This window comes from Caretta caretta, chromosome 4 (assembly GCF_965140235.1).
Source record: "Caretta caretta isolate rCarCar2 chromosome 4, rCarCar1.hap1, whole genome shotgun sequence".
Classification (NCBI taxonomy): domain Eukaryota; kingdom Metazoa; phylum Chordata; order Testudines; family Cheloniidae; genus Caretta; species Caretta caretta.
The window spans coordinates 89420137-89435241 of NC_134209.1; the positions used below are offsets into that span (position 1 = coordinate 89420137).

Consider the following 15105-nt stretch of genomic DNA (forward strand, 5'->3'; position numbering starts at 1 on the left):
AGTGGGTCGTAGCATCATGGAATGTAAACTTAAGGTGGTCATTGACTCTCTTCCTAAAGTTCATGTTCAAGTTACTAGGGTTTACGGGATATAGAGCTGCTTTGTGTCACTGAGTTTTAGCTACCGCCAGGGCTCCATCTAGGGTTTTAAGCACTGAAAATGAATGAAAGTAGAAACCAAACACGAGAATCCATACTTTTACTACACAAAGTACTGTACCACTGAATTGGGATATCCTAAAAATAAACGCAGAGCCAGATCAACCCCAGGAGTGCCCACAGGCCATAAAATAAAAACGTTGAACATCTCCATTTTTATAGTCCCGGTATATTCCTTTGACTGTATTGCAGTTCTTTTCTTTTCACAGAGTTGGCTCTCTTCAGTTACCTCTACTGTTCCCCAGTCAGGGTAGGCCTTTTCTCTTCCCTCCCCCTACCTCCATTTGACCAGACAGGTTTCAGAGTAACAGCCATGTTAGTCTGTATTTGCAAAAAGAAAAGGAGTACTTGTGGCACCTTAGAGACTAACCAATTTATTTGAGCATAAGCTTTTGTGAGCTACAGCTCACTTCATCGGATGAAGTGAGCTGTAGCTCACAAAACCTTATAGTGAGCTGTAGCTCACAAAAGCTTATGCTCAAATAAATTGGTTAGTCTCTAAGGTGCCACAAGTACTCCTTTTCTTTTTGACCAGACATGTTTCTTTATTACCCACTCTTGCTGGCATGCACACAGCTCCTTTGCTCTGTATGGCCAGCATGTGTCACATTCCACTGGGGGACTATTGGTTATTTTTTTTGTTTTTTAAAAAAGCTTGCCAGCTCTCCTCAGTGTTCCCCTTATGCTCTCCCTTCACTTCTGCCACTCCCGAACCTACCTACCTAGCTGCGTCTCTAAAATGGTGCCCCAAATAGCTGTATATTAGGCCTATGCCTCATGAATCAGTTGATTTTTATATAATGTGTGTGTGTTGGACAGATTTGTTATAATGCTAGTTTGGAATGCTATAAAGAAGAGATCATGATAATGAAAATATAATTGTAAAATTAAAATGTTATTTTTATTTAGGTTGTGGTATCACCTACTAGCTCTGCACTTTTTCTAAACACATAAAAATATACTTCCTGCCCCAAAGAGCTCACAATCTAAAAGGCAAAAAACAAGAATAGGGGGCTGAAAAGGGAAAAACCATACAAACAGAGTGGACAGGGAGACAACTTACACTCACATTTGTAGTTCTTCAGGGTGGGTCTGAGGTGGGGAGGCATTTGCACAAAGTATCCTGAACTATCTTACTATCTAGGAGTTATTAACTTGAAGGGGAAAGGAGTCCAGGAGAGCTGGCTGTATTTTAAGGAATCCCTGTTGAGGTTACAGGGACAAACCATCCCGAAGAGTCGAAAGAATAGTAAATATGGCAGGCGACCAGCTTGGCTTAATGGTGAAATCCTAGCGGATCTTAAACATAAAAAAGAGGCTTACAAGAAGTGGAAGGTTGGACATATGACCAGGGAAGAGTATAAAAATATTGCTCGGGCATGTAGGAATGATATCAGGAGGGCCAAATCGCACCTAGAGCTGCAGCTAGCCAGAGATGTCAAGAGTAACAAGAAGGGTTTCTTCAGGTATGTTGGCAACAAGAAGAAAGCCAAGGAAAGTGTGGGCCCCTTACTGAATGAGGGAGGCAACCTAGTGACAGAGGATGTGGAAAAAGCTAATGTACTCAATGCTTTTTTTGCCTCTGTTTTCACTAACAAGGTCAGCTCCCAGACTGCTGCGCTGGGCATCGCAAAATGGGGAAGAGATGGCCAGCCCTCTGTGGAGATAGAGGTGGTTAGGGACTATTTAGAAAAGCTGGACGTGCACAAGTCCATGGGGCCGGACGAGTTGCATCCGAGAGTGCTGAAGGAATTGGCGGCTGTGATTGCAGAGCCATTGGCCATTATCTTTGAAAACTCGTGGCGAACCGGGGAAGTCCCGGGTGACTGGAAAAAGGCTAATGTAGTGCCAATCTTTAAAAAAGGGAAGAAGGAGGATCCTGGGAACTACAGGCCAGTCAGCCTCACCTCAGTCCCTGGAAAAATCATGGAGCAGGTCCTCAAAGAATCAATCCTGAAGCACTTGCATGAGAGGAAAGTGATCAGGAACAGCCAGCATGGATTCACCAAGGGAAGGTCATGCCTGACTAATCTAATCGCCTTCTATGATGAGATTACTGGTTCTGTGGATGAAGGGAAAGCAGTGGATGTATTGTTTCTTGACTTTAGCAAAGCTTTTGACACAGTCTCCCACAGTATTCTTGTCAGCAAGTTAAGGAAGTATGGGCTGGAAGAATGCACTATAAGGTGGGTAGAAAGCTGGCTAGATTGTCGGGCTCAACGGGTAGTTATCAATGGCTCCATGTCTAGTTGGCAGCCGGTATCAAGTGGAGTGCCCCAGGGGTCGGTCCTGGGGCCGGTTTTGTTCAATATCTTCATAAATGATCTGGACGATGGTGTGGATTGCACTCTCAGCAAATTTGCGGATGATACTAAACTGGGAGGAGTGGTAGATACGCTGGAGGGGAGGGATAGGATACAGAAGGACCTAGACAAATTGGAGGATTGGGCCAAAAGAAATCTGATGAGGTTCAATAAGGATAAGTGCAGGGTCCTGCACTTAGGACGGAAGAACCCAATGCACAGCTACAGACTAGGGACCGAATGGCTAGGCAGCAGTTCTGCGGAAAAGGACCTCGGGGTGACAGTGGACGAGAAGCTGGATATGAGTCAGCAGTGTGCCCTTGTTGCCAAGAAGGCCAATGGCATTTTGGGATGTATAAGTAGGGGCATAGCGAGCAGATCGAGGGACGTGATCGTTGCCCTCTATTCGACATCGGTGAGGCCTCATCTGGAGTACTGTGTCCAGTTTTGGGCCCCACACTTCAAGAAGGATGTGGATAAATTGGAGAGAGTCCAGCGAAGGGCAACAAAAATGATTAGGGGTCTGGAACACATGAGTTATGAGGAGAGGCTGAGGGAGCTGGGATTGTTTAGCCTGCAGAAGAGAAGAATGAGGGGGGATTTGATAGCTGCTTTCAACTACCTGAAAGGGGGTTCCAAAGAGGATGGCTCTAGACTGTTCTCAATGGTAGCAGATGACAGAACGAGGAGTAATGGTCTCAAGCTGCAGTGGGGGAGGTTTAGATTGGATATTAGGAAAAACTTTTTCACTAAGAGGGTGGTGAAACACTGGAATGCGTTACCTAGGGAGGTGGTAGAATCTCCTTCCTTAGAGGTTTTTAAGGTCAGGCTTGACAAAGCCCTGGCTGGGATGATTTAACTGGGAATTGGTCCTGCTTCGAGCAGGGGGTTGGACTAGATGACCTTCTGGGGTCCCTTCCAACCCTTATATTCTATGATTCTATGACTAATTTGTCATTAGTTTCATGAGAGAAATGGGTTCTGACGAGGGATTTGAAGTTGTGATCTAGTGTATTAGCTCCGGAAGGTGTTCCAGGCATAGGGGGCTATAAAAAAGCAAGCCTAGAGCTGGTTATGGGAGAATTGGGCAAACAAGGCAACAAAGCTGGCATTGTTAGAAGAATGGAGGGGGAAAGAGGCAGCAATTTATTTTTCTGTGGTTTCCATCATACACGTTACCATAAAGTGCTTTATAGAGAGACTTGATCATAATTTAAAAAGAATGGGCTTGTGTTAAAATTTATACTTAATCACCTCTTTAATTGTTATGGGGAAGGGAGAGAGTTCCAGTTGGATGAGGGAAAGTGCTAAGATCTTCATTGTGGAATCAGCAAGGGGTGGAATCAGCTAAAATGGGATCAGAATGGTAAGGTGGATCACAGAAACTGAAGCAACTATGCACTGCCTCTTACTCAGGGCAGATTGCAATATTACATTCTATCCCATACTAAATGATGCTCTCTTCCCCAAACAGAAAACTAGATTCAGAGAATGACAAGAAGCCAGTAAAGGTGGCAGAGGTTGGAGACGATTTAGTCCTATTAACTGGAGTAGGGGAGTAGTCTACTTGGAGCATTTTGGATCATGAAGTATTTTAGATCCCTCTTTAAATTATGTTCTGTTTACAGTACTTTAAGCCCATTGGAGCCAGTGAAATGAACTAGGAAAACTGCAAATATAATTGGCCCTAGGAATTTAGCAAGACCATATTTAAAAGAGGTGCAAGAATCAAATAGGAACCATAGTTAAGACATAATGAAGAATTTCAGCTCAGAGTCAAAATAAGGGCTAATTCTGGCAATTTTCTGGCAAAGATGATGGGCAGATTTATAGACAAAAGGGAGGTGGAAGAAAAGGAAGAAATAAGGTTTGAGGATCAAGGATCACTATGATTTCAGGCCTCGACAGCCAATTAAAGGTCTGAGAAAGGAGAGTGATAGTGGAGTCAGAGACTTGGAACAAAGAGAATAATTTATCTGGAGGGAGGACTTTAATCTTTGGAACATACAGTACTAAAAGCTTTTTTGGTTTTTTTACAGAAGGCACTGGTGGAGGGTGTAATCCTACAGAGGGCCTAATCTTGAGTAAGGACTTCGTGATCAGGCCCAGAGTCAATACAGATAGATTGGGGAATCAAAAACTGAACCAAATGGGATGAAGTTGCGTGCCCTGAGTGCAGAAGTGATAAATGAGATTGACTGTAACAATGATGCGTGAGAGAGAGGAAGAAGAGAAGAAATGAGACCTAATTATTTAGCTTTTTGATATTTTTATATTAATAGTTTTTTTAAAAAAATTAAACCTACATTATTACATTATTTTACAAAAACACTTTTGTGCACCAGCATCATTTTCAATCTCTGCTCTGGGAATAGTGCTTTATAGATAACATCTGCTGCAAAACTATGGGCTACAAAGCTAGTGTACAGTGTTTAAAATAAAATCAGGCTTGGATGGTGTGGAAGATTGGGGAAAAAACAAACCATACATATTAAGAAGTTTGAGAAAATTTCATATGACATTAGAACAATTTTAGGGTAAATCAGTTTTCTGCTTTGAAGCTCTACACAATGGGATTAATTAATAATGTTCAATGATACCAGAGATAAATTTGACTAATTACTCTGTAAATAGTTATACAGTTTAACTTGTTCTTGGAAAAAAGACGACTAAGGAGGGATATGATAGTCTATAAAATTATGACTGGTGTGAAGAAAGTAAATAAGGAAGTGTTATTTACTCCTTCTCATAACACAGGAACTAGGAGTCATCAAATGAAGTTAATAGGCAGCAGGTTTCAAACAAACAAAAGGAAGTATTTTTTCATACAACGCACAGTCAACCTGTGGAACTCCTTGCCAAAGGATGCTGTGAAAGCCAAGACTATAACAGGGTTCAAAAAAGAACTAGATAAATTAATGGAAGATAGGTCCATCAATGTCTATTAGCCAGGATGCGGAGGGATGGTGTCCCTAGCCTCTGTTTGCCAGAAGGTGGGAATGGGTGACAGGGGATGGATCACTTGATGATTACCTGTTCTGTTCATTCCCTCTGGGGCACCTGGCATTGGCCACTGTCGGAAGACAGGATGCTGGACTAGATGGACCTTTGGTCTGACCCATTATGGCCTTTCTTATGTTCTTGCAATTTTTACAAAAAAGAGGTGGGGGGGAGAATGGAGTACCCCCAATATACTGTCTCAAATACTATATGGCCTTCATTACTATAGTAGCTAAGCACCTCACAATATTTAACTTTATCCCAGCCCGCTGAGATAGGGATACTATAGCCCCATTTTACAGATGGAGGTGGGGACACACTACGTGACTTGCCCAAGGTCACACAGAAAGTCTATGACAGATTAGGGAAGTGAACACAGTCTTGTGAGTCCCCAGGCTAGCTCCCTAATGTCTGGAGCATGCTTCCTCTCTGCTGCTTGTTATCTTTGGTTGCTCCTGCTTGGCTGTTCAGAACAGAATTATTTATTTTAGGAACTCAATTAGGCAGCCTAATTTTTAAAATAAAGTGATTTATCTGTACAGAAGATTTAGTCCTGGTCTATGCTGTGGGGGGGAATTAGGGTGACCAGACGTCCCGATAAATTCCCGATTTTTAGCCATTTGTCCCAATGTTATGGCTTTGGCTGCTCAGGCGGTTTTTTGGGGTTTTTTTGCTTCAGCAACTCCGCTCCGGACGCTTTTTTTTTTTTTTTTTTTTGCTTACCCCAAGTGTCCCAATATTTTGTCCATTTCATCTGGTCACCCTAGGGGAACTCGATATAAGTTACACAACTTCAGCTACGTATATAACGTAGCTGAAGTCAACGTACTTAGATCTACTTACCACGGTGTCTTCACTGCGGTAAGTTGATGACTGACGCTCCACCATCAACTCCGCCTGCGCCTCTCGCTCCGGTGGAGTACCGTAGTGAAAGGGAGAGCGTTCAGCGGTCGATTTATCGTATCTAGACAAGACACAATAAATCGATTCCCACTGGATCTATCGCTGCCCACCGATCCAGCAGTAATGTAGACAAGCCCTTAGAGATGGAAAGGAGAAGGGGCACAGACTTTTGTCTTTTATCTGTTGACAGAGTAGTGCAAGAGTCAGGATGAGCGTGCGAGAGCATTAAGTGTGCGATTAGACTGAGTGTGAGACATAGAGGCATGGTATTGTTACTTAATGGATCTTATTGCCAATTGAATTCACTGATACTGCTATATTACTAAACTGCACATACAGCAATTGCTTGGTGCTACAGCATAAACTGTCGTTGAATAATTACATTGTAGGCCAGGGGCGGGCAAACTTTTTGGCCTGAGGGCCGCACCTGGTTTTGGAAATTGTATGGAGGGCCGGTTAGGGGAGGCTGTACCTCCCCAAACAGCCAGGCGTGGCCCAGACCCCGCCCCCTATTCCCCTCCTCCCCTCCCCACCCCCTGCCACCCCCCACTGGGACTCCTGCCCCCTTACCACACTGCCTGGAGCACCGATGGCTGGCGGCACTACAGTCGCGCCGCCCGGGGCTGGAGCCAGCCACGCCACCACGCAGCACAGAGCACCGGGTCAGACTGGGCTCTGCAGCTGCACTGCCCAGGAGCTCACAGCCCCACCAGCCAGAGCATTGCGCCGGCAGCACAGTGAGCTGAGACTGCAGAGGGGGGGACAGTAGGGGAGGGGCCAGGGGCTAGCCTCCCGGGTCAGGAGCTCAGGGGCTGGGCAGGAGGGTCCCACGGGCCGGATGTGGCCCTCAGGCTGTAGTTTGCTCACCTCTGCTGTAAACGCTTGTTCCTATTGTTGTATATTTTAATACACAATTTGCTATTGCCATAAAAACATGGAAATGTCATTATTAGAGTGACAGGTTTCAGAGCTTATGCTCAGATAAATTGCTTAGTCTCTAAGGTGCCACTGGTACTCCTTTTCTTATTATTAGAGTGAGTTGTCATAAATGTATTTATCACTTGACACTGCAGTTAAGAGCACCAAACTCCTTAAAAAGTATGTGTTTTTTATCACCAGCGATGCATCTCTTTGGCCTCAACTGGCAGTTACAACAGACTGAAAATGACACATTTGAGAACGGAAAAGTGAATGCTGATACCTTGCCAACAAACACTGTATCGTTACCTTCTGGTGAAAATGGTGAGACTAACTTTATTCAGTTTCTTTTTTAACATTTCCTTTCCTTGAACTTGTGTTCTACTTACATCACTTCGTTTTCCATCCTCATCTTTTTCCACCATAATCATGTAGTTCTAATGAAATTATAAAGCCATTTTAAAAAACCACAGTATTAAAAAAAATTGTACAGTAGAGGTAAACAATTAAAGTTTTATTCAGATTGTAATGGACCACATCATCTCTCCCACCACATGGATGGAGGGAGTGGGATCCGGTAAATCCTGACCTACAGATGTAGAAAGGGGCAGTGCCACCCGTCTGGCAGTTCTCATAGGCTAAACCTCTGGGCTTGTAGAGTTTGGCCTGTGCAGCTAGAGAAGACAGGGAATTTAGATAGGGCTGGGTGGAAGAGACGTGGAGATGTCATTGCATCCCATCAACACTTTGGATCTCCTTTAGATAAATTAATGTTGACCCTGTCAGTACTAAGTTAGCTGCATTCCTCCTCCAAAGTTTAGAAGCCCTGTTCAGGGGGCCTCTGATTGTAGGAAGATGGGGATTCTCTGGAACCGTGCCTGCTGTTAGAGCCACAATGTCAGGGAGCCGGAGATGACTGGAAGAGCTAGTCCAGAGGAATAGGCCTTCCATATACTGGCTGTAGTCTTGGTAGTCTCCATTAGATCTGGATAGTTTCAAGGCCAAAACCCCTCTTTGTTCTGCACTCCTGTACTCCTGCAAACTGTACTCCTGAGCAAATGGAGACAAAACTCTATGAGGAGGAACTTGCTGATTTCTGAATCCTCTATGTGGTAATTTCCATGTAAGGGACAGCTTGGCAAGAGTGAATACATTAATGTGTGTGCTGCAAATGTTGTGATGACCTTGCTATCAACTACCTATTTACCTAAAAAAAACCTACCTTTTTCCCCTCTATATTATTCAAGTTTTATTTTTACTTCTGGCTGAAGTTTAGTAAGTCATATGTGGTATATTCTTCTGTTTCCCCAATGCATTTAGGGTATGTTATTGAGTCTTCTTCAATCAGCTATATATAAAGTCAATCTACTATATTAATTTTGTTGTGGGAGCTTTTAAAATACAAACCACATAAAGAGATTATATTTTATCAGTCTTTTTTTCATGTTGCCCTTTAAGAGTCTCTAAACCTTTAAAAGTCTGCACACCTTTTGCTAAGAGAGTCTTTAAAATCAATAGTTTTTGAATTAGGGTTGCCAATTTTGGTTGGACGTATTCCTGGAAGATTCTTCGCATGACATAATATTTAATTAAAGATTAATCTTTAATTCCTGGAGACTCCCAGCCAATCCTGGAGGGTTGGCAACCCTATTTTGAATGGAAAACTTGATTTAAATGGTGTTTGCCTCATTACCGCAAAAAAAAAAAAAATCCATCTTCACAAGGTGCTGCTGATCTCCTCATTACTGAGGAGGAGGAAGTCTTTGCTGGCATTTGCCATCCCAAAACTTTTTCAAGATATCACAACTCCAAATTATAGAAATGACATAGCTCAGTTCCCTCTTTCTGTCATTCTTTAGGCCTATAAAGCCTGTCTTGTAAGGCTCACTGTGCTTCTTTCTTTTCTCTTCTCTTTTTGCCGAGTGTCTTTGATTTGTATTTACGTATCCATTATCTCTATCCTTATATGGATGGCTTCTTACTTGTTACAAGGAATAGAAAGAAGCTATTGTATTGTTAATGAATATATGTGCTGTGGCAGTGGTTTCTACTGCTGCATTCTTCAGCTGGGATTAGCCAGTGTTCTTTTTTATATAAAACATTTTTCTCATTGACACTATCGTCATTTTCATTTTTTGGCATATTAAAGACTGAGCATAACTCCTTTCCTTTAGAGATAATAGGGAGTTGCATGAGCTATCAAATTATGACGACTCACATTTTTGTTTCCTCTGGAGATCCCCAAATCCTGTAAATTCAGTATAGGTTTGCTTCATCCACTACTGAAATGATACCACCTGTAGATTTGGAAGGCAATAGTCATTCAATAGCATACATCAACACTACATGAAAGAACGACAATACAGTATCCATTTTAAACTGCAAAAGGAATATTAAGTAGGCGGAATATAATTACTGAGTATGGAATTTAGCCAGGGCACCAGGGCTAACATATTCACTCTTGAAAATTGCCATTATATTTAGTGAACAAATGGTCAGTGCCTGAGATTTGCTAATCATCCAGAAAACTAAGTATCCCACAGTACAGCATTCCCTAATGCAGCGGTTCTCAACATGCGGCCCAATTAGCACACAGCTGTGGCCCACCTCAGCTGTGTGCTAAAGGCCGCCCACATGCCCGGGTCTGCCAGGTTCCAAGTTTCCCAGCTCAGAGGGGTCCGAGTTGCCCTGCTGCCCAGCTCGAAGGGGTCAGCCCTGCGGGGTCAGGGTCCAGGGCAGCTGCCCAGCTCCGTGAGCTCTGGGGTCTGGGACAGCCATGCGGCAGGGGTCCAGGGCTGGCAGCTGGCCCGCCCTGCCCTGCATGGTGGGAGTCCGGAGTAGCTGGCTGCACCACATGGCAGGTTCCAGGGCAGATGCCCAGCCGCATAAGCTCTAGGATCTGGGGCAGCTTCTCAGCCCTGCAAGGTCCGTGGCAGCCACTTGGCTCCGGGGTCCAGGTCTGGGGCAGCTGGCGCACCCTGTGTGGCGGGAGTCAGGGCAGCTGCCCAGCCCTGCAAGTTCCGGGGTCCGGGTCTGGGCCAGCCACCAGTTTTGAACCACTGCCCTACTTACATGCTGAAGCTCTGCTTCAGAGGCAAGAGGGCCTCCTACTGAATTTGCAGTTCTGCTTCTTATGGCACATGAGTTTTCCTTGGAGGGCTTTTATCTAAACCCTGATCAGTCCTGTTTCTGCTTAGGTCAGAAGGATAGCACAGCCCATAGTGGTGTAACTGCTAACTATTATCTCACCAGTCAAAAGTATAGACGCTGCAAATTAGCAGAGCTTAATCTATAAAATGCCACTTTCTCACCTCCAAAGTAAGTTCATGTAGAAATCAGATCTAGTTATTAGCCAACAATAAAAACATATTAAATCATCCTTAAATTTTGTCAGACAAGACTGGATTATCTGAACAGTCTTTTCTAAAGCTTTTTCAGGTGACTTTCCTTATATTGCTGATGAAATATAGGCAACATACCACTCACTCCCCCAGGCACAATGTGGTACTGCATTAGGTGGCATAAAAAGGAGGATTCCAAATGACACAGGAGTAGGGTTTTAAATGAACTTGTTTAATTTTATTTAAGGACTTCAAGGTGCATTACAAACAATTCATTGTCCTGCACAAAGACATATGTGAGGAAGGTAGGTACTATATTCATTTGACATATAGGTGAAAGAAGGCATAGAGAGGTTGTGTAACACAGTAACTGTCAGAGCTGAGCATGCAAAATAGGAGTCCTAGCTTTAATTGTTTTGCTGTAAGAACTGGGCACGTTCTTTACCATATGCTTTTGGACATCATTTTATATATGTAATAGAAAACTATACAAAGCAAAAAATAACTTGAAATTGTTTCTGCTTTCTTGATTATAAAATGAAGAAACTGCATTTTTTTATTTTAGCTAATTTCTCTTAATGTACCATTTTCCCATAGAAATCATATTTAAAGTTGTCTACATCAGGGTACTAGAAAATTTGAAATCAGCTAAAAAATTATATGTGAATTAAAATACATTATAATTACTGTAACTAGCATGAATATCTATTGAACTTTTATTGATATTGTTTACAGTACTTCATGTTAATGAAATATGTAATAGTTTCTTAATTAGATGCTATATTGATTTTTCCAGAAAGGTACATTTGCAAGGACGATTTTGATTTCACTTGGGTGTGATGTCTGTGGAGTTTACCAGCAGTGTTAAGTTATGACATGTGGTTATTTGTAGAAGGCTGTACAGTATTATCTCAGACATCTCATAGTAGGTGGTATGAATCCAAGGTTATGCCATGGAACTGGAGGGTGTGTTATTGATTGGTTATAAATCTAACCTTGCTTCCCAGTATTCTAATTAGTGTGCCTATGAAAGACTTGGAAGTATATCATCAATTACACTCCACAACAGTCACTATTAGTCTCTTAATGTTTTGGTTCATTTTATTCTACATTGTGGACATATATTTTAAGCAATTCTTTCCTAGATTAACGAAGGTGTTAGCTATTTGGTAAATATTCCAATAGTATTTTCTGACTTCATGTAAATTTGGAAAGTAGCCTGACAACACATGTGATTCATTTTTCTTGTGCAAATCTTAGTAGAGCCTCCTAAATATTTATTTAGTTGAGATTTTTGTACAACATAATCTTAAGGATTAGAAATAGAATTTACCAATATTTTTGTTTATAGTATTCTGTTTAAGGTGCCTATATATATATATATATATATATATATATATATAGCTGTAGATAATAGGTTGTGGAGAAAAAACAGCTTTTCCTGGGAGAAGTGTTCTTTCTGAATTTTTATTTATTTTGCATTTTGTTTTGTTTTGAGGTGGGGAGGGAATTGGGGGAGACTGGAAGAAAAGAATTTGCAGGTATTTTCAGGTGTTTACATATTCTGAATTTCTGTCACTGAATTATATAAAAGAACATGATGTATATTTGAAATTTTTTGAAATGAGAAACATTAGGGTATAATTTCCATCTGTGGAAGATGACTTCAATTATTTTAAAACGTTAAAAGGGAAATGATGGGAACATCAAGAATCTTTCTATGCCTATTAAGAAACAATAGGAAATTTAGAGAACAGTATAGAAGCCCCATTCCTGGGAAGGGAAGTGAGTGGAGTCAATAATGATTGAGAGAGGATTTGATTAGTGTGGAGTGAGAGGGATGTGGCTAGCGGTTGCAATCGATTCCTATTTTTTTTTTTTGGTGGAGTAAATGGAACGGGTGGAGTTATCTGCTAGATGGAACTGGTTTTCTAAAACATGGAAGCTTCAGAAAGGGTGGGCAGGACATCTGATAAAGTGGGTCTGTACAAAGCTGGCTAGCTCATCTTATTATTTCAGTCTTCACAGAAGATTGTTGATATTCTAAATGTAGTCATTGTGAAAGTTGCTGGTCAGTTCTGCAAATAAGTGTTTATTATTTAGTGATTACCAAACATCAGTGTGTGAATGTATAAGATTCAACATGCCTAAAGTTGGAGGAAGTGGTAGGAAACAAGCAGCTAAATGTGCTGGAGTAGGATGTCAGTGTTGTTGAAAATTGCTAAGTAGAAAGATAGAAAGGGTTCATACATGGCCTGGTTAGTGTAGAAAATATGTATATCTGGATTCTTCAAGATCAGATGTTCCACAGTCTCTTAAAGTTGAAAAACAGAACATCAATTGGTTTGTTGATCCTGCAGGTTAAACATTTTCAGTGACATCACCACCACTGAAACATAGCTATGTAAGTCCTTGTTGCACACCTTTTGATAGTGCTTCAACATCTGCTTAATTCAGGAGCAATCTCTAGTCATCTTTGACATTCAAAAAATGGCAAGGATTAGTCTGTGATCTCAACTAGCATTTAAAAATGTAATCCAGTTATTTATACTCCAAAAGTTTGTAAAGAAAGTTATTTCAGTTTGTTGCATTAAATGATGAATAACTGTGGAAATAAGTCATGCAAGACAGGACAGTCACATTCCGAATATTGTCAGTTTTTTAAATAGCTGCCTAGACTCGTGTTCAGCCAATTTGGCATCAGCCAACCATGTTGCAGTGCAGTTACATTGGTTTGGTTGAAACTTTGTAATAGGTTAGGTACTGAAAAAGAAAGTAAGTTGGTAAAAATATATATTGCTTTCTGACTGTGTCTACACTACAGTTCTGCTACATATTGCTCCCGTCAAGGATCACCTTGACCAGCTAAGGCTTATTAAAATACAACTTGTCTTGTTTGCTCTAGAGTTTTAAATTATATTAGTTAAAATGAATTAGTTAACATAGTTTTTTTAAAAATATGTTTTCTCCTAATCCAGACAGGATCATAGAGCCTGAGACAGCTGCTTCAGGTTTCACTTAAGGTTGCTATGTGGGTCTTGTCCCCAGTACCAAAATCTGGAGAAGCTGAAATCCAGGTCTCAGTCTGTGAATTTAGTAACTGGCAATCAGACAGGGTCTGTGCTTGAAACAGGCTTGATGCATAGGAACTCAACAAAATTGGAAGGTCTGATGCTTAGTATTAGTTAACACTGTTGAAATTCATCAGCCTCGTGGTTGCATTCCCTAAAGTCTGGCACCGTGAGTGTAAAGGGGTTACCTGCGCTAAGCTACATTGCCTTTGCTAGTGAGTTAATGAGGAGTCCAGACATACAGAGTCTTCAAAGGATTTTCTTCCATACCACTGTTCTTCTCGGAGCTAAGGAAGAGAGAGAAGAAATGGAGTCACAAGACTCTTCTTGATACCATGGCCAGTGAGTTGCCATTTCTGCTTTTGCATCCGGTGTCAAGGACCTCTTTGGTCTCTGGTGTCTCCCATGCTCCTGTATTCAAAGCTTTAATGTCTACTGCTGAGATGTTGTGTGCCTCAGTATCATCTCCTTAAAGTCTGGTACTGGCTATTTTGACATCAAGTGCTTTGGCTGAAAGTTTATGCACTTCAGCATCAGATCCCTCTGTGCTGTGTTTTATCAGTGCCAACAAGGTATGTTGTTATTCAGTTTGTGGACACTTGCAAGTCAGTCTATGACTTCTCACACCACTTGGTTCTTTAGCCACAGGTCAAGTTCCTCCAGCATCAGCCCTGTCTCCACTCTTTCTGTTGGCTTTGTGAACCCCTATCTTCCTGGTTCCAAGTGGTGGGAAACTTCCCCTGTTTCTCCCTTCATGCCTTACCTGTACCAGGCCTTCACATGGTTGGTCTTGTGAGCCATATCTCATCCTTTCCACAGAAGGGAAGCCAGGAGAGAGGAAATCTCTCAGCAAGATTCACCTCACAGTTTTCCCTGCATAGATCCATGGAAGTGGTAAGCATTCCCCTTCCCCTCTTAGAATAGGCAAGAGCCAAGAAGTACTGGAGGCCAAGACCATATGTGAAGAGGCCCCTTTTTATCATTCCACTGACCATTAGAACCACACTGTAGGGTTTCCTCACAGCTTTCAGAATCCTCTCTGCAGAGCATTCCCATGGTGTGGTGTGGCACACTGGATATTTATGCAACTTTCTTTTCACCTTTCTTGCTCTGTTTGTATACTTGTCAGAAGATTCCCAATACCATGGAGAATCTGCAGAATTAAGGGAGCGGGATATCGTGCCATGATTGTGGCTGACCTTTTTCTTTGTCTTTTAAACACTTTCTTTGTTGCTAGTAGTAGAAATAGTGATATGCCAAAAGGCCTTAGGAGTTGGCACTGTACAGACACAGAAAAGAATGCGTTCTTATTTTAAATGTTTAAAACTTAAAAGTCATAAAACTTTTGTTTTGTGTGTTTACTATAATTTACCTTTCCTCACTTTATTTTTATATTTCATGTAGATCATTT

The 15105-nt window shown here is 41.8% G+C and overlaps 1 protein-coding gene across 38 annotated transcripts in view; it reads left to right on the forward strand.

The window, feature by feature from the left end:
* TENM3 (teneurin transmembrane protein 3) overlaps positions 1 to 15105 on the forward strand; it is a 2220601-nt gene that overhangs the window by 2068226 nt on the left and 137270 nt on the right. For all 38 annotated transcript variants that reach the window (XM_075127819.1, XM_075127816.1, XM_075127814.1 and 35 more), the window contains one exon: positions 7484 to 7606. In XM_075127819.1, coding sequence (XP_074983920.1) covers positions 7484 to 7606 — 123 coding nt within the window. The remainder of the gene's footprint in view (positions 1 to 7483; positions 7607 to 15105) is intronic.